The 27,455-nt window shown below is 39.4% G+C and overlaps 1 protein-coding gene and 1 non-coding gene across 3 annotated transcripts; both read right to left on the reverse strand.

Annotated features, from left to right (window-relative positions):
- Positions 1 to 603: 603 nt before the first annotated feature.
- Positions 604 to 25,827, reverse strand: MYBL1 (MYB proto-oncogene like 1). Of its 2 annotated transcripts, XM_040587679.1 has the most exons (16): positions 25,413 to 25,827; positions 21,428 to 21,530; positions 21,233 to 21,304; positions 18,129 to 18,221; positions 16,878 to 17,098; positions 14,926 to 15,109; positions 14,626 to 14,700; positions 12,995 to 13,099; positions 11,483 to 11,716; positions 10,803 to 11,171; positions 10,167 to 10,309; positions 9,655 to 9,769; positions 7,855 to 7,971; positions 7,664 to 7,768; positions 4,984 to 5,163; positions 604 to 3,203 (listed from the first exon to the last, which is right to left on the reverse strand). In XM_040587679.1, exons 1-16 carry the CDS (start codon positions 25,430 to 25,432, stop codon positions 3,075 to 3,077), a joined length of 2,265 nt encoding a protein of 754 aa, XP_040443613.1. In that variant the 5' UTR covers positions 25,433 to 25,827; the 3' UTR covers positions 604 to 3,074. The 2 variants fall into 2 exon arrangements, with proteins under 2 accessions (XP_040443613.1, XP_040443614.1); XM_040587680.1 differs by lacking the exon at positions 4,984 to 5,163.
- A 421-nt stretch (positions 25,828 to 26,248) lies between these two features.
- TRNAY-GUA lies at positions 26,249 to 26,338 on the reverse strand. The gene is given in 2 exon segments: positions 26,249 to 26,284; positions 26,302 to 26,338. It is a non-coding gene; the product is annotated as a tRNA-Tyr (tRNA).
- Between the last annotated feature and the right edge of the window lie 1,117 nt (positions 26,339 to 27,455).

A 27,455-nucleotide genomic window follows, 5' to 3' on the forward strand; every position in this document is an offset into this window, starting at 1 on the left:
TCAACAGATTGTTTTACTTTATTGCCTGCCATTTATATTTTGTCACAAAACTGGGAAAAGCAATAGATATTATCTATTGAATGCCCACGTTTCTAGCAAAATAAAAGAGTGGAATTCTAACACTAATTCAGATTAACATGTTTGTGAATACTAGGGGGGGGTGGTAAAAAAAAAACATCACACTGCACAGCTTACACTTGCATTTGCCTCCCAAGACCCAGGCACACATACTAAAATATCGCTTCTACCATACACATGCAAGGAAATATAAAAAAGCTTTACAGTAGCCACTAGCAACAGTCTTCATCCGTCAAATATGTCTCCTATACATAAATATTTGTGCTAAAACTTTGACAGACAAACTGCCAACCGAATACAAGCAGGCTTACAAGCAGGTTGGGTTGAAGCATGTATTATTGTCAAGGAACTCCATCCTGCTGATTCCTGCTGACTCCAACACACTGATTTGCCTGACTGCTGTTTGTCTCTGCCTGGTCCAAAAAGTGTAGGTTTCTTGCAGTTTCACACACACACACACATACACATGTTGCTTTAACAAGCATAAGTGTTTAAGTTCTCAAATAAAAAGCACTTACAGTAACCTGGTACATAGATGCTTTATTTCTGGCATTAATATGGTCTGTATTGTATGTGAGATTCCCTTACATAAAAGTTTGAAGTACAACAAAAACTAAGATAAAAAGGCATTTGTTGCACACACATTATGTCAAACCTTAAATCAAAAAATATGGAGTAATATGTATTTAGGTTTCATGCAAGTTTGGCTGCTGCATGTACAATCTACTTATAAACTGGAAGAAATGCAAATGCACACAACATTCAAAAAGTAAAAAGATGCCTGACATATGAAAGATTAAAACCTTCCTGCTAAAGCAACAAAGTATGAGTTAACTAAATGATCCAACCAATACTACTTACCATAAATCTATGCTTAAACTTGCTATAGGCAGTTTTGGTGATACCACTTCTAGAAAAAAAAATCACCCAGATTCTAAATATTCACACTCTCTTAATGCTTTGTTTCTTTTTTTTGTGAGTTAATTGCCGTCTCCAGCGTCAAACGCTGCTGTTAAATCCATTCTGGTGATGCCCACCTAAATCTAGTACTGCCAAGAGTTCCAGTTGCTTCATCTCAGTTTTCATAGGCGATGGGTATTTTCTGATCCATTGCTTGTATAGGATTCCCCCCTTAAAATGATGATGTGAATTAAAAACTGCTAAAAATGTTTACGTCTATCTTAACCAGGCAAATATTTAATATCAAAAAGCTCCTAAGATAAGGATCGTATAAGTTTTGACATGTTTAAAAAAGTGTAATAACCCATTACCTTCCTTGTGCCACTCATCGCATTAAAATTTTCCAGTAATAAAATTATTCTCTACCATTTTTGATATTAAAGTGATAGGAATACTTTCCACACCCTGCATAGTACTGGTTGATCTCATAAAGTTAACTAGAGAACCTGACATCATTTTTGTAATTTTACATACAGTGCATATGATGCTCGCTCTTTCCATCTCTCATAGCAGCAAGCCGATTCTGCCACTATCTGTAGCAGCACACCCGGGAGTGGAGAGGAAGAGTGTCTGAATTATAAATAACTAAAACTACAGTGTACAATTCTATTTACCTGTCAGTATTTGTTGATAGCACACCATTACAACTTGCTTGAAATTAACTGCATAAAAATCTCTACAACAAAAGCAAACCAAAACATTCCTTCAAAAATAAAAGACATAAAATAAGTGCAAATACCTAAAATAGGCAACTAAAGCAACCGTTGTGACCTGTATACCTTTAAATAAGGACAAAGATTTTTCATAAATAAAAGAATGTTCTCTTTGTTCTTCAAATATTAAGTAAGTATATAATGGTCCAACTTAAGTGCAGATACAATTGTTTTGAGATCCAAGGTGCCAAGTTTGGTGCTTTTTGTTTTTGTGTTGTTTTTTTTTTTAAATAAAATTAAAATGCATTAAGTTTTTAGCTCCTATGCAGAATGAAGTACTCCTGGGTCATATACAGGATGCCACCATTCCTTTCTAAATATATTTAAACAAGGTACAGGAACAGCTGCTGTATAATACAGGTATACCTTGTAATTATTTTGTAGACCAACGTGATTTAAGGGTTATAGTGCAATTTTTATGTAGATGTAACATACAGCATAGATTTATACACTTCACCATTGTAATTCTTCTGCTATTCCATACTTTAAACTTGTCCTTTTTTCATTTTAGCTGTTTTAACAGGAAACAACGTTGGCTTCTAGACAACCTGCATACATATAAATATCTACATTTAAGCTTCAAAATGAAAATAAATTATAAAAACAGACTCCTTTCCAATTTACAAAATTCCCCATTCCTACATACTGTACAATACATTCAACAATCATCTCATTTTGAGATTTATGAAGAAAATACTGATGCTTTACACTAAAACCTAATTCACCCCCCTCTGCCTACTTCTAGTACCATTTGCAAATAAATATATTTAACACTGTAGTTAATTTCATTGTTTTGCAGCATACCAAAAAATTAGTAGTGCAACTTTCTATCTTTCCTTTACACTCCTTTCCATCGTGTTTCTTTATATACTAGAAAAATGCTACATAAGCAAAAGCACATTCAGTCATGTATGTTACTCATTTGGAAACCAGTAACAAACTATAAACCTACTCTACTGAAAATGCACTAACAGAAAAAAAGCAATGCAAGTCAAACTAATAAATATGAAAAATGGACCTAAAAACTATGTATTGTCAGTACTGCAATGTATTTTATCATTCTTTATCATATTTTAGCGTGTTACTTTAATATTAAAGAAATTCATTGCAGAACTGTTTGTATTATCCCTTCGTATAGAATACAAGAGCTTCATGTTTGTTCTTTGTCAGTCAGAAGAAGAAAGGAAGCTTTCAGGTAGCTGTGAGGTTTCCCCTAGCAGACTGTCTCAAAGTAAAGACTTAATTCAGAAGTATTGTGCTGGAATTGCCTTCAACATTGTGTCAGTTTCAATGGAAAGAAATGGTTGTCAGTTGCAGTGACCATCACAGTATCAGAGCCCTTGAAGTGCTGTTGGTAGCTGTGTATGTGCTCAAATATCTTCTTGCTTGTTCAGTCATGATAAGCTGATCTTCTGTTTTTCCATAAACAACTGCTTCCCATTCACAATTTGACTGCATAAAATAAAATTAAGTTTAAAAGATTCTTTTACCTAAAATACTTGAGCAATTCTCATACAACCTTTCAAAGTAACAATAAATTATTGAAGTCCAGCAACACTGTATTCTACTGAGACAGATTCAGTTCTACAACACAATACATAAAACCTACAACAAAGCTCTCTTCCCAGCCCTTAATCCAGCTCCCCAGTACTGTGTCTGTGTTACGCTTCAAGTTCTAACACACAAAATTAAAAATTCTCTTAAAAAGAGACTAGTTCCACAATTGATATATAAAAGGAAGTTAATTAAGTCATCTTCTCTTTGGATATCTTCCCCTTTAAATGTGCTAAGTCCAACAGGCAGAAAAATACACTATTGACAGCTGTCTGGAGATACCAAGGCAGGCAAAATGGTTTGGCAGCTGAAAAAGAATACTGTGAAGGACTTCACTGAACAAAAGTGACAGCTGTGGAAGATCAGTCAGGTGTTTCGGGAATATATTAGAAATGGTAAAGGAATTATGAATAAATATAATGAATGGAAGAATAATTGAGCTACTAGTCCTGCTTCGTCTATGAAGCAAACCCTGCATGTTTACATGATTTACTGAATCTCAAGCTGATTTGTAGCAGCTCTAGATTGAACCTGACACCAGCAGATTGGAGCATAATGAAGAATGCAAGATTCTCTCCCTCCCACATTCAGGTAGAAACTGATCCGAAGGACCAGTTCCACATATAGATGCAAAGAGAAAATTAGCCATTTGAGTTTCTCTATAAATTTAGCAGGACTTGATTCATGGAACAGACTCATGGTTAGAGAAGCCACTAAACTGAGAGGCAATTTCTCAGGAGAAAAAGCAGAAAGAGTTAAATAAGAACGTTTGTGAATATAGGATGATTAAGCTCCTCTTAAGTATTCTTAAAAGCATAGTTCTGGGCCAGATATATTCACCTTTGCTGCAATTCACAGCAGTTAATTCTTTTTTTGGAATATCACAATTAAATGAGGTTTGCTTTCTTCTCATAAGAAAGGATCAGAAAGTAATACTGTTGTCTCTGTACTTAAAAACACATCATTGTTAAAGCATTTAAGTGGGACATGGAATATCAGGCTCCAGGTGCCCTACCTTTTTTAATTAATACAGACCTGTAGATATTTTGAGAAGACACAAAAACTTCATACATTAACTTCCTATGAAGCAAGCTGGAACAGGTGCCAAGTCAAGTCAAAGAGAATCTCTCCCTAAACCTGGTGGTCAAGCCACACACAGAGGAAAACTAGGTTCCATGGTTTTAACAGTACGGAAAATATACAGATGTACAAGAACAGGCACATTACAAGAACAATTAGCAAACAGAATGTGGATGAACTCTGCTTAACCCACTGGGCTTATTATGAAGAAAGCACCAGTGAAATTTGAGAAACTTATGTGCTAGAGAAGTTTAGTTTGCACCAAATCAAGTTTTCTTACTGCTAGACTTGGGTACCCAAACCTGTACTGTAGGTCTAGCCAGATTTTTTTCCCCCACTGTCCTGGTTTCAGCTGGAATAGAGTTAATTTAAATCTCTGAGGCCACTCAATGAAACATCAGGGTTATATTTAAAGAACTTAGTATGAATAAACACTTGATGGACAAATGAACAACTTAGAAGAAATAAGGATCATGGAAACACTGACTGAAATTAGATCACTGACTTGAACAATTCTAGACATTAGTACAAGACAAAAACAAACAAAAAAATCTTTTTAACCTGCTGACAAAACTAACAGAATTCTTTGCATCCAGACCTGAAGAGCTTTCTCCATTTTGACATTTTTTGAAGCACATGCATTCAGTTTCTTCTTATTTACTGCATTTGCTGTGTTTGCTGGGTTTGTATCCTGTTTTTCTGATGTCAGGTTACATCTGTTGTCATGTATTTCCAACAATGGTATCATTAACAAAGATGTGGTGTATGCATTTTCTGACTATTGACAAAAAAGAGGGTAGGGAACAGGAATAAGAATTAGTATTTAATTTAAATTTAAAACAAAAAAAAAAAAAACCAAAAATTTCTGTTGTGATCAGAGAAGCTAAAATCTAAACGAAGCAAATACTATCAGAAAGACCCTAGGAAAGAATCCAAAAAGACAAGGTAATGAGTAATATATGAAGAATTAGCGTGGTCTATACTGGGATTCATAGCCAATACTGAGCACAGTAAAACGAATAGCTGCTAGCATGATTTCGGCATTACTGAGTAGACTGTTTCTTTCATATAAATCCATGTTTCAGCTGATTACATTTTGTTAAGAACAAGACTTGATAAAGTGGTAACTACAGAGCAATTCTAAAGAAAAAAGCTTGCAATTCACTTCTAGTACAACCCTTGTAAAAGTAAGCACAAGGAGAGTGGAGTAAACCAACATTAAGACCACATCAGCATCAGGGGGAGAAACTGCTTTAAGAACTGAAATAAGCACTGGATTGATCATTCCAGAAGACTTTATCTGCTTATAATGTTTATGGAAATAAAAAGAAATTAATCCAGCTTCGCTATAGCAAAGCAGAAGAAAGGTATACGGTGATTTTAGAAAGCTAAATTAGAGGAGAGTAACAGCAGCAATATGTACTTAGTCACTTTAAAACCACCCCACTAAAATGTGTTAAGCTATCTTTACGTGTTTATTCTACCTCAGACCTTACTCCTAAACTTACCATCACAAGGACTCATATTTTCTACTTAGGGACTGGTACATTTTTCTTTCTTAAATCAGATACTACCACTATCTCTAAGAGCAAATATTCCTGCTATAACAGCACCCCTCATTAAAATGGAGGAAAAACAATTTTTTCCCAGTCCACTGCCTTTAACGTACCACAACGTCATAGTGTATCTTGGTTTAGCTTAATAACCTGAACATCAGTGACGCACCATATACCACGCCATAACAAAACATTACTAAGAGAACACCGGGCATTTTGCTTCTGTTTTGAACGGCTGCAGCTGCTCCTCACAAGACAGAGACGTTCCCGGGAAGCAGGCAATTCCCACTAGGTGGCAGGGCACCTGACACCCAGCGCGCAGGCACAGCCTACCGGGCATTTAAGAAGGGAATTTAGAAAAACAGCTACAATAATCAGAAAGGGGTATGATTTAAGCACCTGTTCTTTTTAAGGCCTTTAGCTCCTACCTCTTGAATAGAACTCTGTACTTGATCCAAGAGTCACAGACATTTACTCTTACAGAATTAAACACGTACATACATTAAAAACTAGATTAGAATAAAGCTTTCCTACAAATTACAAGACTAAAGATTCATCTATTCAAACAATCCACTGCAAAAATATTGGGCTACTTTTTAAAGGAATAAGGGACCAAAACAGCCCCATATCTGAACTCTTGATGCCTTGGTTGTTGAGGCAGAAGTATTCAAACTCCTTCAGGCAGAGGAAGCCCACAAATCTCATCTTCTACATGCTTGATATTTCTTAAAGTATCCCCCTATTATGCGAAGAGCAGGAAAGACAGACATGCTGCCTACTATGCACTAGGTATCTTTAGAACATGTCTGCCACACACACACACACATCCAAAACCCAGGGGCAAAAGCCATCTTCCTGGTGTATTACAGACAGCTTCAGCACGTCACATGTAAAATCACAGAATTGTTAGATTAGAAAAGACCTCAAGATAATCAAATCCAACCGTTAACCCAGCACTATCAAGTCCACCACTAAACCATGTCCCTAAGCACCACATCTACACATCTTTTAAATACCTCCAGGGTTGCTGACTTAACCACTTCCCTGGGCAGCCTGTTCCAATGCTTGACAACCCATTCAGTGAAGACATTTTTCCTAATATCCAATCTAAACCTCATCTGGTGCTGTTTCCCCTTATCCTGTTGCTTGTTACTTGGGAGAAGCGGTAGTCCCCCATCCCGCTACAACCTCCTTCCAGGCAGCTGTAGAAAGCGGTAAGGTCCCCCCTGAGCCTCATTTTCCCGAGGCTAAACACCCCCAGTTCCCTCAGCCACTCCTCAAAAGACTTGCTCTCTAGACCTCTTACCAGCTTCATTGCCCTTCTTTTGGACATTGTCCAGCACCTCAACATCTTTCTTCTAGTAAGGGGCCCAAAACCACAGCATTCGAGATGCAGCCTATGTTAATATTCATATACTTAAGTTTATAGGTAACCAGCATGGAAGCAGTTTGCTATAACAGCAAATCTGCAAAGCATCCACATTACCAGTCCTGCTCTGAAGGCCTGAAAGGAAGAATTCATGCATGAATTCAAGCCCAATGTTCAAGTATTGCTTAAGTATTTAAAGTATTTAAAGTAGTATTTCAAACTGAAGGTGATATTATCTAAATTTATGAATCTAGCTTTAATCCAGACACTTTATTTTCGTTGAAAGAATGAAAGATACTCAGTTCTATATTAAAATTGCTGCCACTGATCCTCTTCTGTAGTTTAACACTTACCTGTACATCTAAACTATTATCTTCTGTGAAGAGCTGGGCACCAACCTCTTCTTTTTCCCATGGATCTAGGACCAGTGATTTTCTGACTCTTTTAGAAGAGTTGTGCTGCAATAAACATTTTGCAGAGAAAAACTGTAAAATATTATTTAAAAGCAGTTATTTCCTGTTTGAAATTACTATTGCAATGTTACCTCCTGCTTGCAGCTTTTATACACAGTGTCATCTTCCCCCTTGAGAAATATATCTGTTCCAGTTTCCTCTTTCAAAACTTCCCTAATGTCTTCCTCCAAGAAGGCAAGTGGTTGTGACTAAGTTAATTAAAATTGGAAGAGAAAACACAGGAAGTCTATTAGTTGCTAGTTTTTACCATGTTCTAATCTCAGCTAGTATAGGCCAGAAAAGAGATCTTGCAAAGTATAGCAACAGATAAAAGGATTTAAGCTATTGCAGTTAACAAGTACAGCTCAACATTTCAAGGCTATGCAGATTTTTAAATTCACTTTACTACACGTTATTTCTAGCCAGATAAAATACATACATGCACACAGTGCCTCAAAAAAGCAAGACGGCACTGAAGACAACGTGCAAACTACTTGTTTGCATTTATTATCAATGGTTATCCACTGACAAAAGAGATAAAAATACTTTATTACATACTAAACACATCCCTAAACACAAATATATGTGTGTGTGTGTGTATATATGCATACAAACATACTAAAAAACTGTACTATAAAAGTATGACTGTTGTTGGGAAAGGAACTTATATCAATCTTAACACAAACCTTTGAATAAGACATTTATGGTCCTAAGTACAGTTCAGAATTTCACAGAAACCATACAGATGGCTCCTTTGTGTACCAACAGGAGAAGAATTCCCTTAAGCCCTCAAAATTTGATTTTGAACAGGACGTTAATAGTGGACAGAAACAGGAATGCCAAACCACTCCATTTGCATAGTGAGAGACCGTGAATCTATAGGGTAACACAGATGGTGCCAAGCCCTGTGGCAAAGTCTGAGCTACCTTCTGTGTTTGCAGAAAAGAAGTAGTCAATATGTATTGGCTGGAATTTTTTCAGAACTTGAAAAGCATATGTCTACTGAATTCCAAAAGTTATTATGCATTAACATACCTTAGCTAGGCTAGGAAGAGAGCAAAAATTTAATTCATTAGGGAAAGGAAAAAAAACCCCTAACATAATCCATAGCCAACCAAAAAAATTCTTCTGTGAATCAGAGAATCTGAATCAGAGAAGTAATAAACTGCTAAAAGAAGATTTTGATTTTTAGGATGAAGAAAATTAAAGGCATCACTCAATTAAGCCCCTAGGAAGAACCACTTCCAAACACCTTTCCATCAAAAAAATTCTCAAAATACTAGCATGCTGTGGTAAACATCTAGTTTCAGTCCTAGCACCATAGAACCACCAAACCCAGAAAACAACTCAGCTTTTAGATAGTCCAGAGAATTCAAAGATAATGCAGTTTTTCAAGTCAATGTGAAAGTTGCTTAAAACAACAGTTAGTCATATTCATCTGCACCAGTCTGTTCTTACTAGATTATCCAGTAGGAGGACCCACACCCATTCACTCTCTCACTTACAATATTTATTTTGAGAAAACAGAATGCTAAAGTATTAAAATCTCAGACAATGTTACCACCTCCTAAGACACAGTGTTAGCAAGACTAAACAAATTTAAAACAACTCACAAATGTGTTTAGGAATACTATAGATCAAATTATTATATGTACCAAATGCCATTCAAAAAGACAATGCCTCCATACTACACAGGATACTAGTCTAATGTACAAAATCTGAAACATTTTTGATTCACATTCTAGCTGTTCTCTAGGGTAATATAGAATGTCACTGAAACTGCAGCACTGTTACAAAATGCTGTCTAAATCATGCTGAGGCTTACAATACCTCGAAAACAAGAGAGCATTAAGACTTTAACAAAGAAGAAAATAAACATTGTCATTACGTACCGTAAGTTTGAGGGGACCATACTTTTTTTCCTGAGCAGCCAAAGCATTTTTAAAAGGAGTTGGCGTCCTTGGTGTTGAACCCAAAAGAGATCTTCTAATTGTGGGAGTTCTAAAACTATTCAAGCATAGAAAAGTATTCATACATGCATTTTAATATTTTACTTTATCAACAGTAATGTAATAAAATGAATCTAAGAAACATTTTAAAATATTTAATTTATACAACAGATATCACCACCATGAATCTGAAGGTATTAAGATCACCACAGCATTACCCCAGGTATATTAAACTTTAATTGGATTTTGTTCAGTATTTTAAAAAATGAAAGATTTTAACTGTGTACAAATCGCTTTATGTTAAAAACAGGAAGCCAGTTTATACACAAGTATTTAACTGTTAGGGGTTTTAAAACTCATTTACAGTATGCACACAAGCAGACTAATTTCTCAATGTTTAGAAAAACTTGGGTATTTTGAGCAACACCACCAGATGTTTAATGTAATAATCCTACCCCACATTTTCCTTTTGCTCTTTTGGTGTCATTTCCTTGTGTAGAGGAGTCGTAATAAGAACTTTCTGCCCACAGATTGGAGTTGATGTAAATGCAGGATTTTCAAGGTTAAATTGTTCATTTCCAGAGCAAGTGTTGAAAAACTAAGCACAAGAGACAAAAACCTAAGCAACCTTAAAGGACAAAACTTCACCACTGTACTAAGCAGTACAACAAAAAAAATTATGTATATATCTGAAGAGCTTTTACTGACAAATCCCAATAAAACTTTTCTTGACTTGATACTCCAAGACATTTGCAATATTTATCACTGAAACCTTGATCTTCTCCTTAAAATCTCTACTGCTTAATTAGGTCACAGAGACAATTGGTCTCTATTATTTGCATGAGAAAAGTGTGAGCTGGGACATAAGTCACTGCCTGCCCTCCCTCCCCTACACCATTAGTCTTCAAAACAGAGGAAATAGGTTATTTAACTATTTCTGTGTAATATATATTCCCTTATGCAAATGTTTTAAGAATTTTTTGGATATACTTGTTTTGGCCACAATGTATGACTAGGGAAGAAAGTACTTGTAATTTATAACCCACCTACTGCAGTCTTAATGTTTAGCCATATTTAAAAATAAAACTCACCTGTGATGGAGAAAATGGTAGTGTTTTCACTGGTGTATGCTTTAGTGCAACACTGATGGCATCATTACACAAGACATCATTCAGTTCATTAACTGGTGATTGCCCAACGCGCAATCTCTTTTTCTTTCTTAGGATAGCAGGTGGCGTGCTGAACTTAGTTAAGTTTGGGGTTGTTGGAAAAACTGCTTCTTCCTCACCAGTGACGCTACTGTGTTTTTTGCCATCAAGCACAACACTGACATTATACTGGCACTCAGCAGCCACTTCATTGTGTTGAATCCTCATTAGTTTTACTGGAGGTGGCTTGACAGGAGATGCAACAGCCTCTGAAAGCTCAAAACCGGTGACATCACTCCACACTACTGGATCCTATAAGTCGAGATGCAAAATACTCAAAGACACTAGCAGGCTTATCCAAGATTATTTCACAATGTCCAAGTCAATCCAACAGCTTTCTACCTCCAGAAACTATATACTGAATTATTGTCACTACATCTTCCACACAATCCTAAAACACTGAATACTTTAAACATTTTTTTAAAACAGGTAATAAAACAAATCCTTCAGTGTGGGTGAAACTACAGACAAGTACAGAATAAGGTAATTTTAAGAGTAGTTTACACATATTCTGTAAGTTGATGTTCCTAAATAAACATTCATTAGAATAAATACAGACTTACAGATTCAATAAGCTCTAGTGTCTCTGCAAATTCTGGAATGGTTTGTAGAGATGATAACATTGTATTTGCTTCCACAGTTAAACACTTAGGTGGTGAATTCTGCTGAACAGATGTGCCATGGGTCTCATCCACGCTGTAGAACTCACTTGTTTCTTCCCCAAGGCTATTCAGCGTATTAGACACACCATCTTCCATGACAAAACTTCCAGACCAACAAGGCAAGTTTCCAGCTTGCTAAAGAGTACAAAGAAACATGATAATCTTATTCAACTCAGAAACTGAAAAGGATCAAGCAAGTGACTGCAGGGAGGAAAAAAAAATAGTAGTATGTGGAAACACTAAGCGTAACTATTCATTTTTGCTTTTTCAAACACTAATTATCTGTTTGCATTAATGCAGTTAGTCTTCTCCTTACATTAACATACTCAGCATTCTCAAACTGTTTAAGATTTTTATGTTATGTCTCATTCATACCTTATATATGCTTATAACTTAGATAATTACAGGTTGTATTAAAAATCACCTGTGATGCAAGCAAGTTTCCTGTGTTCATGAACGTCAGTGTATTACGAAGTCATCTGCACTACAGAACATAGGTACATTCTAAGATTATAAACTGTTTCCAGAATGTGAAATACTTCTTGTTTGATCTGATTTTTTCTTTAAAAAAAGAATTGCTTCTTTTTTTAAAAAAGGATTTTTTAAAAAAAGGATTCTGCATTGATAGTGTACTTAACTTCTAAATGGCTATCCTATTTTAGTCACCTGCTTAATACTCAAGAAACAAATTCTAATTTTCACTGGAAATCCAGACGGCAAAGCAGATTCCACTAGATAAGCAGAACACTGTACTTTTTCAAGAGAATACCAGAAATATCTCCACCACACGAAATGGGAAGTTCACCCATAATCTAAATTAGTGATCAATACAGCTGGGTTGGTTAGGTGTCTGATGTTCACAGCCTCCTGTCCCTGGGAAAATAAGTGACTATCATCTACAAGTTTCCCCAATTCCACTGAAGTACACTTAAATTTTGTGCAGTGCAAATTTATATACTGTTTGTAGTGTCCAAATGTGGATATTAAGCATTGCAAGCACTCACATAGAAGTTTGACAGAAATATAATCTACAAAACATTTTGAAATCAAACAGGGCCAAACCTATTTAATTTTCACCTTTCACTGTTGAACAGAGGATCAAAATTGCTGATCTATAAAACTAAATGGCAGTGGTATCAACAAACATGGTACCTCTTGAAGAGGATTAAAATCCTGGGTCTTAAGAACAACTGCCAAATTGAAGGTCATATTTTTGCTGTTTCCATTTTAGAAAACTGCACTAAAAAGTATTTGCCTCAATTCTAATAGCGCAGACTTCGTTTTACAACCCAACAGCCATAGGTTTGATTTTAGAAGGTTGGGTGAAAAAACACCACACAAAACCAAACATCCATTATTAAACTGCTGAGGATAAATCTCAGTAAAGCATATTCAAGTATTTACAGTTCTTACAGAAGGCACTCGTTTTCTTCTGATTTCATTCTCTGCTGACATAAGTAGCAATTCAAGTTCTTTTATTTTCTTTTCTTTGTCAGGATCATCATCAATAAATGATTGCTGAAAAATTTAAGAAAGAATCCATTACTATTTTCCACCTCCACCACCCCTCCACAGCAAAGATTCTGTTATAATATAGCTACATTTTTAACAGAAATCCACGTATGGCAGAACAGTGCTGTTCAAGCTGTATCATATTTTGTAATCCAGTAGTCACTCGCAAATGAAACAACTCCAGCAATTAGAGGAGATGGATCTGATGTAAAAGTGGTAAACAAACTAGTATTTTAACAGGTTTCTAATATGGCCTGCAAATGCTCACTGTATTATAGCACTTTTTAACCAAAAGTCACTCAGTTCTATCTTTAATAGAAGCAACAACGTTGGCACCTTGGTAGATGTGTTTGAGTTTTCATGTGCTTTCTAGAATTTTGCGTTATTTATCCTCACTAAGTGTGAAAGTGTTTCAAATTAACATTTGCTGACAGAACGTCTACCAAAGCAATCCTACCACTACTATCAGAAAAAGAAATCAACTAATTGGTTTTGGTTGGTTGGTTTGTTTTTAACCTCCTTAAAACTTTCTATTATTACTATGAATATAGGTAAGTGAGGATACATAACACGAGTTTCAAAACTAACTATACTCCTCAGTTTAGGAAAGACTTCAAGGAGCAGAAAGTATCTTATACTTCTCTGTATAAGGCAATTCGGAGTGGCAAAGGCCATATGAGGTTTTGTTATGATTTGTATTCTTATACTGAGATCAAGGAAGAAAATGCAATATGAAACAGGTGACGTGCACAGGGAAACTTAAGGTTAGGTACAGGGTTCTGCAGAATACCTCCAACACATCTAGCACAAACAAAGTAAGTATTATTCCCCACATCAAAATAATTTTTTTACTGATTTCAAATCCACAGAAATTCTTCCAGGAAGTCATATTAAAAACCAAGATCTACATTCAGTCTGCAACACACGAGGAATTTCAGATACATTCTAAGTGAGACCAAAGGAGCAAAAGAAAATAAATATATCCAATTTTGGGGTGTTTTCTTTTTTTACAGTTTCTCAATGCTTCAGCATTTAGAATGCTGCAAAACAGCATCTTCAACTGATTGACAGAAGTTTATCAGTCAGAAAAAATAAAACCTATCGAGAACAAAAACGCACAGCCGCTAAGTATAAGTCACAGTAAGTCATTTGAACTGAGTCTTTCAGATAGGGTTGTATTTATGACACATATAAAGTAGTAAAATCTTGTCTTTAAATCTCGCAGAAGCTAGGCAATATTAACAGGTTGTAATTTTTACGGAAAAGTTTTACTAGTAGTGTGTTTTAAGCCATACTTCTGTCAGAAATAAACACAACCACTGCGCTTCTGAGATGTATAAAGACATCTCCTTTTTTGCTACCTAGGACTATCAATTAAGCTAGCAAGCTTACTTACAGAGGAATACTTACATAAAGTTAGGTGAATGATAAGACTTAAAGACATTTTTGAAGTTACAAGTTATTAAACCCTTCATTTTACAGCATAATACACAGTACATTCTCTTCATTTACAATGCCCATTAACAATTTACCTGAACTAAGTTGGAAGAAGCCGAAGCATGTTCTAGACAGCTGCCTTCTGGTGAGGCATACTGGTATGCTGGAATCTAAAAAGACATAGATCATTTTACAAACCCTAAAGAAAAGGTGGCTATAAAATTATCTCTAGTTTATTGTACATAAACTATTTATTATGGTTTACAAATCTTAAGTTACCATAGTATCACAAAAATACTCAACCGATCTTCAATCTTTCAGATTTGTTTCTCATTCTAAACCAAATAAATTATTTGAAACTGGGAAATACTAATTATTCTGGATTTTGAACTTACATGTGTCTGAACAGGTAAGTAAAATTGATTCTGAGTGTGCAAGTGTTCCATAGTCAGAGAAGGTTTGGGCTGAAGTTCAGATGAACTAGCTCTTTCAGATTTTATACCATCTTGTAAATATCCTTCCTGTTCCACCTTTCTTCGCATTGTTGAATTCCAGTGATTTTTTATCGAATTATCAGTCCTAAAATGCAAGTGTACAACAGTGACTTGTTTCCATATTTCTAAGTAGGGCATAATTACAGGGTTTGTACAGTAGGTGAATCCAAAGCCACAGATCCAGAAAGTTCCAGCAGCTTAGACTGAAAATTCTATTGTCAGTGCGATTTTGGCATAATTACTAGGAAGCTACTCTCTTCAAAACTTCCTTCTATTAAACTTCAAGTCTGCAGGAAATTAGAAGTAGCAAAAGTAAAAACCTTGGTTCTGACTATTATCATGGGTGAAAACCTTTTTTCTTGGATACTTGGAATAACCATGCCTTCTCGATCACTATATTATTTATCCTGCGCTACAAATTTGCAGAACATGATGCTAAGACAATCACCCTACTGTCCCTCAGCATAATAAGGGCACTGTGGCCAGCGCTTGCTGCTGGAAGACATCTCATCTAAAAAAAAAAAAAAAAAAAAAAAAAAAAAAAATGACAGCCGGCATTCCCAGCTCTGAGGTTTATGTGCAGCTTTATGGAAGAACATCCCACTACCTTGTGGTGCCCTTGATCTTGTACAGGGAAAAGTAGGCACGACAGAAGACCAGTATCCATTGTCACTCCCTTTGGAAAGAAAATGCCTGCAGTTTAACAAGCAGGCTGAAATCACTTTTAGCACTGAACAAGCACTAAGGCAAGAGTAGAGTATGAATGCATTAGTTTAAAACATTAGCATTATTACTAGGCTTAGAGAGATATATACGGAAGTAAAAATTGCTTTAAGCTCCATTCTTCATGTAAGCTCCATTCCAAGGATTCCCCTTTTTCATCCCACTAGATTATTTACAAATCTTCTAGATCTAGGATCCAATCTTCAGCAGCATGTCATCTCAGATTTATTTTCAGCAAGTAGTGAATTAGTAATGCCTCTGTCCTTAGAAACTCACCTTCCCTCTCTGAAATTCTATTAAGATGCAATTCATTCCCTCCCCATCCCTCCAAAGGATTTCCTGTGATGTCCAATTTTTAAACACATGTCTCTAAAGATTCATTCACCCAGCACAGCAACTGCTGACATTCCTCAGGCACAGTCACCTCCCTGAACACACAGACTGAATTCAGAGAGGAACAGCTTAACGCTGAATTTCAATTAACGGTACAAGGTAGAAGAATTTATTTCATTAAACTCCTTATACACTAAAATTTTGTTTTCCACAAGAATATAAGTTGGCAATCACACTTGAAACAAATGTAAGGAGAACAATATATACAATTCATTCTTAGACACTGTATGGTAACCAACTAGCTTTGCAACACATGACTCCTAAGCCTGGACTTTTGAAGGTTACCAAGATCTTTTTTGAATGTCCCTCTTTAACAAGAAGCGTTCCACAAAAAGAAATAAATCAGAAGAATTTCTGATCTTAAACCAAAAACAAAGTCACCTCCAAATGCGTATTAAAAAAGGCATTTTGATACCAAGTCATAGGATGTTAAGGCATTCTTCCACTATTACTTGCAGTTACTCTCTTTAGCTCTACTACACGTTTTTTTTTGTAAGTGATCAGGAGGATTTTTGAAGGAACCTGTTGAGTGTACAAGGTCTTTTTATTGTTTCATGGCTTTTCAATAATACATAATCAAATGCAGATCTTTAAAAAATTCAGTATCTATCAAGATAAAGATGTTGTGACATAAGTTCCAATAGATGCTCTCTGACTAACAAATTACACTGTAAAGAGTAGCGCGATGACCACTTCGCATATTCCAGTATTTAACACAAATAAGAGTTGAAAAGCACCTTCCAGGAAGCAGTTTTGCTATTTCAGCCCATCGGTTTCCCAAACGCTTGTGAGCTTCATAGATTATTCTGTCCTCTTCTTCTGTCCACGAAGACTTTTTTACCTCAGGATTGAGATGGTTGTGCCATCTCTCTCTACATTGCTTGCCTATTCTCCCTTTCAGGTGCTTTGCGATTAGAGACCAGCGCTTTGGACCATACTTCTGAACTAATTCAATAACCTGGAACACAGATGAAAGCATGTTGTAATTCCAAAACCTGATTTTCCTAATCAAAGTCTGAGAACACACATTTTAGAACAGGATTATAACAGTCAACTTGATAAGATACTAGGCCTAAGGAGGCAGACAGTGACTTGGGGTTTCAAAAATCGATAGTAATTTCTTGATTCCTTGAAACTAAGTCCAAATTCACTATGTTTAGAATAAAAAAAGTATGTACCGATAAAAACATTCGTTTGGAAACTCCCTTTCTGTCACCCATTGCATAAACTGACATTAGGAACAACCAAAAAAGAAGCTGGTAAAGATGCTTGTATGAGTTTTTTTCAACAATATATACATATGAGAAAAAACCTACACCATCCCAGCCTCCATCGCATTTTCACGTGGTTTTACACTTTAGCAGCTTTTTCTTAAAAGACTGATGAGAACTGTAAAAAAATACAGGTTAGGAAGACCATATTCATAAGCTGACAAATGCTAGTTTTAAACATCTTTAAAAAGTTTCAAACAGAGAGAACGAGCAGATAATTTGAAATACCATATGTGAAAGCTATATGTGCACCTCCCTACAGAGCAGTCCAGGTTTTACAGGCAAAAAGCTGCAGCAAGGATTAACAGAGGTGGAAGGGGAAAAGGAGTCTAACACACCATTGCCAGCTTCTTTAACAGTAAAGTATGAAATAATTTCCCATTCACAACCCTCTTCAGTCTGGTGGGTTTGAGGAACAAAAGATGTAAATAAGACCTTTGATCTTTAGCTGTAAGATCTCTTTTTGGTAAGCTAGAGTAGTTCAGCTAGCAATGTGCGCAAAGAGAAATGAAACACCTGAGCAGACTAGACATTCCATCTACTTAAGAACAGCTGCAATTTTTTTTCTTCTCACACAGCATAACATAATTATCTGTGTCACAAGATGCATCAAACATCATCTTTGTGGGGATGAAACCTAAGAAAAAGTACATATTCTTAGCAGTCAGATGCCAATTTTATTACACTAACAGTACAATATCAATTAATTTTTATTACCCTCTGATCTTCTTCTTTAGTCCAGGGACCTTTAATCAGTTCTGGGTTTAGTACCTTCTGCCATCGATGCTGGCATTGAAAATCTGAACGATTCTGAAATAGTTTTAGAAGACCAGTGTAGCTGTTAAACTCTTGAATACATAAAACTGTAAATATTAGCTAGCCAGAATTATTAGCTTATTACAAATTAAAACTTATCCAGACCTTTGTTGTAAGTATAATAATTACATTCTCCTTATTTTTTCTTCCATTTGCTTATAAAAACTTTTCTCCAGAAAAAACAGCCTTGCACAAAGCTCTAATTACTTCAATGTTCTTACTTTGATTATCAAATTCAGAACTTACTCTTCTTTAAAGAAAAACTTGGAATTCTTTTTGTCCTCATTACTCCACACCTTCTCTGAGCTTTATGTGATTGACATGCTTTTGATATTATCTATAACCTATATAAAGGTTATAGAAGGAAAGAAATTTTTAAAGGAATAATTTTTTCTTGCAAATAAAAAAGTAATTTTTTTCTAAGTCTTGAATATATTCTCAGCTCTTTACTAGAGTGTTAAGAAAACAGATTTATATCAAGTTTAGCTAACATACTAATTAAACAACACTGCTTTCTCTGCTCAGGACAGATGGTGCTTTTCTGTGGCTTCACTAAGGATTTTGTGAAATATTGTTCCCAGTTATGAAAGAGAAGTAAGCTTTCACTTAGCCTCCTAAAAACTGTCTATATGAAAGTTTAGGACTCTAAGGGTTGCTCCAGTCCTTAGAAAGATGCAGATAAGAACCTGCCCCAGCACAGCACACTAGTATGCCTTTTATAACACTGGGACATAACTTACTCTCTTCAGTGCAAGCTGCTGGATAGCAAGTACCAATTTCAAGGTTTTGCTGGGCTTGTGTACCAAGTAAAGGCATTACCATGCTAAGATGAAGTTAAACAAGAAGCCAAAAGACTGTTACATCTAAAATTATATCGATCACAGTACCTTCAAGTTAACCACAAGTAGATACCGTATGATTAAAAGCACACTAGAGTTTGTTACAAAACATCATCATTTCCTGGTGGAGACAAGCCGTAAGAGACAGACTCAGTATAGGACAGCTACTCCCATTTTCGATGAAAGAAAAATTTTGGAGTTCTGGCCTTTTAGTATTTTTGCCTTCCAGACATTTCTGAAATCATGACATATTTGGGGGAGAAGAGCAAAAGCAAATGATGTGCCAAAACAATAAAATTGTTTCAGGTCTGCTTTAGCCATGATAGATTGAAAGATAATACAAGCTGCATTGTCTCAAGAGAGTCACCTTTAAGCCATCTTTGCTTTTTGGGGCAGAACAGAAGGGAAGGCTTACTTGTGCCAGGCCCAACAGTAAAACAGGGTTCTGAAAAACATGGTAGTTTGAGTGCCTTTACAAGCTAGCAACTCAAGATACACTTGGTTTTCCTAGCAAAAGACCACTAGTAACAAGGTAAGTGGTAATTATGCCAGCCTGTATTATTTGGCTTTGTAATTTGAACACAACAATAGGTTGCCCAGAGAGGCTGTGGAGTCTCCATCCACAGAAATATTCAACACCCAACTGGGCACTGTCCTGGACAGCCTGCTCCAGCTGATCCTTGAGCAGGGAGCTCAGACTAGATGACCTTAAGATGTTCCTCCCAACATCAACAATTCTGCAATGGGCAACCTGATCCTCCATACATGTTTCCCATGATAGCCGGAGAGGTTTTTTTCAGCCTCACTTGGGCCCAGTTGAACAATAGCTTTCTGTCTCCAGAAGCACTTGTTTTCAGCTGGAAAACTTATTAAACTAAACTGTTAGATCTGTTAAATGCAACTCCATACTACACCTGCAGATCAATATCACCAAACATGTTAAACAGTTTTCAATACAAAATTTCAATACAAAAGCGTCTTGATATCATCTCTTTCTCCTCTGCCATTCACTCATTTCACTGCCTTTATGGAAAGTGATAATGTGCATGTAAAGAACAGTGATTTGCTTGTGCACTCCTTAAATGTACAAGCTTTGAGATCCTTCCCTGATACCTATACTTTGTTACCTAGAAAAAAAAAAAAAGAATTAGAAGCACCACAGTTGCACATACGTGATGAAAACAATGCACAGTAGTTGCTCAGCATTTCAAGTTGAATTCAAGTGTATTTTTACCTAGTTACACAGGAATTTCATACAACCGTATCATCTCACTCAGTATTATAAGAGCCACAAAGGTAGGAGGGGGGGGATAATTTTTTTTATTTCCAATATTTGAATATTCAATACCACTTCTAGGTAGTGATTCCAGCCTTAGATTCTAGCCATGTTTTTAAAGTAGGCATTTACTAACATCTAATCAGAAGAGAAACATATCATTGATTCTAGTTGTAGGTATTTTCTACCAGTGCAGCTCATACAGCTGAGGAGCCATCTCATGTTTGAGCCAACAGCTCTTTTACTCATTCCACCTGACCATCAGAACAGAACAAGAAATTTTAAGTGTCAGTAGGAAACTTCCAAGAAACCCACTAAGGTTCTATTTACAGCAACTGAAGACATCATTGGATGGAAAGACTTACATATGTTAGGGAAGCAGAACTTACCCCCCCCCAAAAAAAACCAACAAAAAACCAAAAACAGACAAACAAAAAAACCCAACAAACATCAAATAAAAAACCCCATCACCAATCCACCCTCCTTTTTCCTAAGGCATTTAAGAAACTGATCCTGCTCTTTTCATGGAATCTGTCAGATGCAACCCACTTCCCTGCTTCAAAAGCAACCTGTGAACTGTAGATGTAACCACAAGTGATGCAAATCAATAGGAAGCAGGAATATATTCCAGAATGAAAACAAATAGTCAGTGTGGAGAGAAGGCATCAATTATTTTTGATCAATTCATGACCATTACTTCAGTCCCAGCCTGAGCTGATAAGGTTCTCTAGGGTCTGAGCTAGATCTCAAGTCCAATTTACAAGCATCCTTTAAAATATTTTTTACTATTATGTGTTTCTGATTTCTGGTTCACCTCATTTCCAAAGTAGACATGACCAAAGTAAATAAATACTAAAAGGGAACTCAACTGAAACAGAGAATCAACTTACTTGTAGATGACTAGCAATGAAAGCCCAATCATCTGTACCATTTTGTTCCACCAGCTTCTTTAGCCTTTCATCCTGTTAAGACATAACCTCAGCCAATAAATGTTACATGGTATCCCACTATGGTACTAAATAATAACATATTTCATGTGCTACTAATATCATATAGGAATGAAACTAAAGTAAAAAAAAAGATACCTCCTCACGTGTCCATTTCACCCTGTTACATATCTTCTTCAAACCTTTCTGCTGTGGCGCTTCGTAGTCATGATCCACATATAGAAGGTCATAATCTTCTTCACTGCAGAGTACAACAGAAGAGTGAAGAAGGCAGAGTTTAAATTAACTCTCAGTAACTTACTTTTCCTAGCTACCTGTAGCTTTTTCACAGTCTGTACATATTGTTCTAAAATGACATACAGAATTTGCACGAACATAAGATCTGCCTCTAGCAGTAGCCTGTTTACCACATCAAAGGAACAGAATTAACCTTAATTTCAAGGCCACATACTGAGATACAGGCAGATAATTCATGCCAAGTCAAGACTTAAATTTGAAGCAAAAGCTACGGTTTAAGATAACGTTTTTGTTACGCATCTTTATTTTACACAAATGAGCTTATACGATAAAGTGGTTTGCTAGTCTGCAAAACACATTCATGTCCCACCTCCGTAACCCAAACAGCAAACACAACAAGGGTGCCAAATCAAATCTCAAGTTGACACTAGACAAAAGCAAAAGGCTTGCCTCAATTACAGGAGGCAACTACAGGAATTAAGAGACAAATCTTTGAAGACAAAAAAATTCCAGCAAGAAATAAAGGCCATGTCAGTGCTGAGCCTTTAAATTAGGCGTCTGAGGGGCAGGAAGCCAGGTCAGACTCCACGTAGATGACGCTCCATCTACTGGAGAAGTGCACACTTCACAGCCTTGAGAAACAAAGCCTTACTAACAAGCAGCACAGGGAAACGTTTCATGGAAATATCACTTGAACTTACATGTCGGTGAGTCACATTAGACAGCATAAATTCAAACACATGTGGAAACCTAGGGCCTAACAGCAAGATGAGAAGCTCCTCTGCACTGGTTATAGCAAAGACATAAAGAAGGGATTCCTATCCAAGTACACAACTTGCTTTAGAAGCAGTTTCACACTGCAGCCTTAATTTTCCCTCCATTTTGTTATTACTATAAAAAGCATGATATACATAACAAATTCATGTTCAAAAATAAATGTATTAGTTCTTCTCTGCCTTGAAAATTACTTCCATTTTTCAACCAAAGGAAAAAAAAAATCCTTTCCCGGTAATGGAATTAACCTGTGCTGGTATCCTAAGAACTGATTGGATGGCGGATCTCTATGTTATTTTCCAGAACATGCAATTCACCCACACAGCATGCTAATCAGCCATTTATGTATATTTTTTATTTCCCATGAAGTGAGTACGTTCTCCATGGCCAACATGAATATATGGTCATTCAAGAAGAGCACTGCTTAACTGAAAGCATTATTACAGGACAGTGTGTATCCAACTCTTGCAGACCCAGTGTATTTAACACTGCTTCTACATCCTATGCCGCATGTGGATAGATTTGCCCTACTTGCCTTCATGATGCAGTAGAAATAGTTAGCGATATTTAAACTTATTAAACTTTGTGGAGCCAGCGAAAACCAAAGCAGTAAGCTTGTTGCAAGTACATGAAGAACTTGCTGACCTTACAAAAAACTAAGCTGTAAACACAGTGATTGTGAGAGTTTTGCATTAAGCAGCTTAGGACTTAAGAAAACAGAATTTAAACTCACAGGTAAATTAAGAGTTTTCTCTTCCCCCCCCCCCCCCCCCCCCCCTATTTTTTGGTCTCTTATTCACAGGTTCTCAACAAACTTCAGGAGCGTATCTTGATTCTATAATCCTATTTCATACCAATCAAGCCATACAGTTTACTTATAACTAAAATTTGGCCTTGTGGTTAAGACCTTGTCCACAGTCTACTCACCCACTGCACAGCAAACTCGTTCAAGAACAGAGCCTTCAGTTACACGAAGTCATGGGGATTTTAAAAAGAAGAGGAAAAGCTCCATGTATGTGGCAGTGGTGCTGATGACAGCACCGGTTCTAGACAACATGGGGTCCCTGTCGCAGCGCCGGTTAGGAACCCTGCACTAGGAATTCTCCAGCAGTACACAAGTCCCACAGCCAGACCAGCACAGCCTCTGGCTGCCTCTGTGCACTTCACAGGTGCGAGGGGCCAGCCAAGCGGATGCTAACCTCTCATGCACCTTGATTCCACATGAATAACCATTTAGTCTTCAGTCTTGTTTAGACTAGTACACCAGTAGGTTATAAATTAAATATACATGAATGGTTCAGATTATTAACTCAAGCTTTTGGTTAAGGAGAAAAGATTTCCAAACACACGGGGTTGCTATAGTTCACTTGACGATTCTTTTGGAGTTATGAAACTGTGCTAGAATACTGCACAAAGTGGAATGTGGCCACCAAATAAGAAATCTAGACCAATAAAGTAATTATTTCATGAGTTCTGTGCTACCTGTCTTTGCAATCCTGACTCGAGAGCCATTAAGTGCAAAATTAAGCTTCCAAATGCAAAACCCAAGAGCAGTTTAAACAAAATTAAACTTAATTCCATTTGGTGCAAAACAGTTATACTTTCTCCTTACTCCACACCTAGATTAACAATCTTGAAGTCACCTTTGTATAAACTCCTATCTCCAAAAGCGAATCACTGTAGTTATCGTACACTGACACAGTATTCCTCTAGGGCTACTTATCTCTAACCAAACGTTCCTCTGCTATCCACAACCAGCTGTATTTTCAGTTACAACTCCAAAGCACTCCATAGCCACAAGAGTTAATACAAGCTAAAGCTTTGCAAAGATGAAACTATTGTTTGCAATACCATGCGTGAAAGTCTCTTAAAACCACAAAATGCAGATTAGGAGTAACAAGAAACATTCTCCCTCTAAGCTGATTCTTGGAGATGCTAAGTATAGACAGCTCCAGCAGTTAGCCTCTGCAAGTTAAACCCATTGATGAACCTTTGTTCCTTACACAACTGGAACACCAAAGCATTGTTTTCTTGTTTTAGCTACGGTTTGGCAGAAAAAGATTAACTTACAAACTCTTTTCATGTCACAGGAAAACGCAGAAGCAGTTTTACGATCTGAAACTTTGAAACCACTCACAATTCTATTAGATGCATGCAGTCACAGTAAACCCCAGATGCCATAGGTAACTCACAGGTTAATACTATCCACTAAGTACCCTTTCCTTTCTCAGTCCTAATCCTTCTCTTACACTTCTTTATCACTTTTCAGAAACTGATTTTCTATTTAGGACAAAAATAACTATAGCAATGAAACAGTTCTCCAAAACCCACCTTCTGAATACAAAGTAAAGACACACCCATTTTCGTATCAATAAAACAAAAGATGTATCAAAACCATCTGGGGCTACTGCAGAAGCTCTGGAGGAAAACATTCGCTCTCAGGAAGATTTCAGGCTAGATTATAACATCCTCAATCAAAGAATATGCCAAATCAAAGAAAGCAGGTGCATTTAAGATACTGGAAGAATCAGCAGCCCTGAACATTAACTTTAACTGAACAGCCCCAAACCATGCATCAAGGCTGTGCCAAAGCCACTCGGGAGGAAAAAAGCAAAAAGTATTACTCCAGCAGAAGGAAAGTAACCAGCAAAGCTGCTGCTGAGACAACACAGTCGTCACTGGCAGGCCACAGAAAAGAAAACCTAAGGAGTCACTCGGGTACGCTGCAACAAAGATGGTCTCAGCGAAAGCACAGAGGTGAGAGCGGCCGCTAAGCGAGAGGCGAGACCCATACTCGGGAGCGGGTGCTCGTAAGGCGGAGGGCGGGCGGGCAGGTACCTGTGCGGGCGCCCAGCGAGGGAGGAACCGGAGGGCGGAGAGCGGGAGGCGGGCAGTGACACCCGCGGCCGGGAGGTGGAGGGAGGCCGAGCGCCGCGCCAGCACGGCCCGGCGGGGGGGGGCCAGGGGCGGCGGGGACGGGGCGGGGCGGCGGCGGCACCTGGCAGGGATCCCGGGGCGCGGGGGGTACCTGGGCGCCGCCGCGGAAGAGAGCGGCTGCCTGGGGTGGGGGGAGCCGAAAGCGCGGAGATCCCCGCCCCGGGGCCACACTCACCTGCACGGTCTCTTCGCCATCCTCGGGGCGCACCATAGGGGGGGGCCGCCACGGCAGCGGGGCGCAGCGCGCAGCCCCCGAGCCCCCGTCCGGGCTCCTTCTCTCACGGCAGGGCGGGCGGGGCACGGAGCGGGGCGCTGGCGGCTCAGGAAGACTCGAGGTGGGTAGGGCTCCTTTGGCAGCCCCCTCCTCCCCGCGGAGCTTCGCGGTACCCGCAACGCCCCGGCGGCCGCCCTCAGCCCCGGCCCGGCCCGGCCCCCGGCGCGCCAGCCATGGCTCGGCCTGGCCCCTGCCCGCACGGACGGAGCGCGCAGCGGCCCCTCTCTCGCTCAGCCGTGCCTCCCGCCTCCTGTCAGAGCTGCCGCGGGCTCCGGCGGCGCTCCCCCGCTCCGGGCTGCTGCGCTGCGCGGCCCTGCTCGGCGCGGCCCCTCACCCCCCGCTGCCGGCCGGCCCCCGCCGCCCGGGCTGCGCCGCCACCGCCGCGCTCGCGGCGGGCTCGGTCGGTGCCGCCGAATCTCGCGCCCAGCCTCCTTCCAGAGCCACCGTTTGAATCTGCGCAGGCGGACTGCCGCCCCATTGGCCGCCGCCGCCGCACGCGACCCGGGAGGGGGGCGGGGTCTCGCGCCAGCCGCGGGCGGGGAGGGACGGCGGGGGCGAGGCATGACGGGGGAGCGAGTCTTCCCGGCGGGCGGGGGGGGGAACCCGGCTCCTTGCCACCCCCCCGCCCCGCCACGTCCCGGCGGGAGCGCCTGCGCGCCGCCACAGCAGCGGCAACGAGGGAAGCTCCCGACGAAATAAAAAAACGGCGGCCGCCCCGCGACGCAAAATCAAGTGCCTCCTTCGAGCCGGAATCGAACCAGCGACCTAAGGATTCCCGTGGGCCGCGCCTCTACAGTCCTCCGCTCTACCAGCTGAGCTATCGAAGGGAGCTGGCGACCGCTCCCTCGCCGCGGCATACAGCCTGGGTACCCCTCACTATGCGTCCTGGCCTGGGCCCTCTCCTTCGAAAACGGCCGGAGAGTAAACATCTGCCTTAGACCGAGATCTGAAAGGGCGGGCGGCCCGGGTCTGACAGGGCGAGCGCCCAGCGGAGGGCTCCCCCTCCCGGGGCCTCCTCCCTACCGCCGGCGGACCGGCTAGCCCGGCGGCGGGACGGCGCCCCCAGGCCCTTACACTGCCGCGCTGCGCGCAGACGGCCAGGGGGTGCCAAGGCAGCCCCTCCCGCAGCCCTTCCCTCCGAAACACTTACACGCGTGGTTGAGAAGCGGGAAGGGCGGGTCTCACCGCGCTCAGCCGCCAGGCTGCTGGAACAGGTTGCCCAGAGAAATTGCGGACACCCGTGTGGGCTTTGAGCAACCCGGCCTAATGGAAGGTGTCCCAGCGCACGGCAGGGGGTCAGAAGTAGATGATCTTTAGGGTCCCTTCCAACCCAAACCGTTCTGTGATTCTGTGCTGTTCTAATTTCAAAAGGGAACCCAAGACATGGCACTACATCCCCTTGTGGCTGCACTGACAATCACACGAACTCGGTGGAGCTCTGAGGAGAAAAGGGTGCTAGCACCTGCCTACAGATGCAGGCTGGCAGCTATAGGGACAAACCCACCCACCAGCAGGGGCAGGGGCACGGGCACCCCCCCGCGGACCTGCCAGAGGCGCTCCTGGGGTCTCCCCTAAGGGCGCCCACCCGCAGCGGCTGCTCAGGCCTCGGGTGCTCGGCTCTACTACAGGGCCCAACCATCATCTTCTCCCTTTATTAAATGATTTCCGTGTGATTTTTACTCCAATGGTCATTGGAGTGAAACAAATCATCAAACCAGCATGTTCCAAATACATTTTTTAAATGCTTTACTTACGGAAAACAATTCACCACCACTGCAGAGAAAACAACCTCCTGAAGCTACCACTGCCAGAAGTACAAGCTACACTCGAGCATAACCTATGTACCTCCTAGGTGTTCCCCTACACAAAAGCCTTAAGCCGGAAGTTATTTCTATAAATGAAGCCCTGTACGTATCGTATGGAGTTTGTACACACACACAGACA

The sequence above is a fragment of the Falco naumanni genome, chromosome 3 (assembly GCF_017639655.2).
Source record: "Falco naumanni isolate bFalNau1 chromosome 3, bFalNau1.pat, whole genome shotgun sequence".
In the NCBI taxonomy this organism is placed as follows: domain Eukaryota; kingdom Metazoa; phylum Chordata; class Aves; order Falconiformes; family Falconidae; genus Falco; species Falco naumanni.

Bases quoted from the DNA above. Each gene is read 5' to 3' on its own strand.
- MYBL1 (XM_040587679.1), bottom strand. From the start codon at position 25,432: ATGGCGAAGAGACCGTGCAG. The intron at 14,701-14,925 runs GTAAGTTCAAAA...ATGTCTTTTTAG, and splicing joins ACTTACCTGTTCAGACACAT to ATTCCAGCATACCAGTATGC. The intron at 5,164-7,663 runs GTAAGTGTTAAA...TTTTGTCAATAG, and splicing joins ATAATAGTTTAGATGTACAG to TCAGAAAATGCATACACCAC.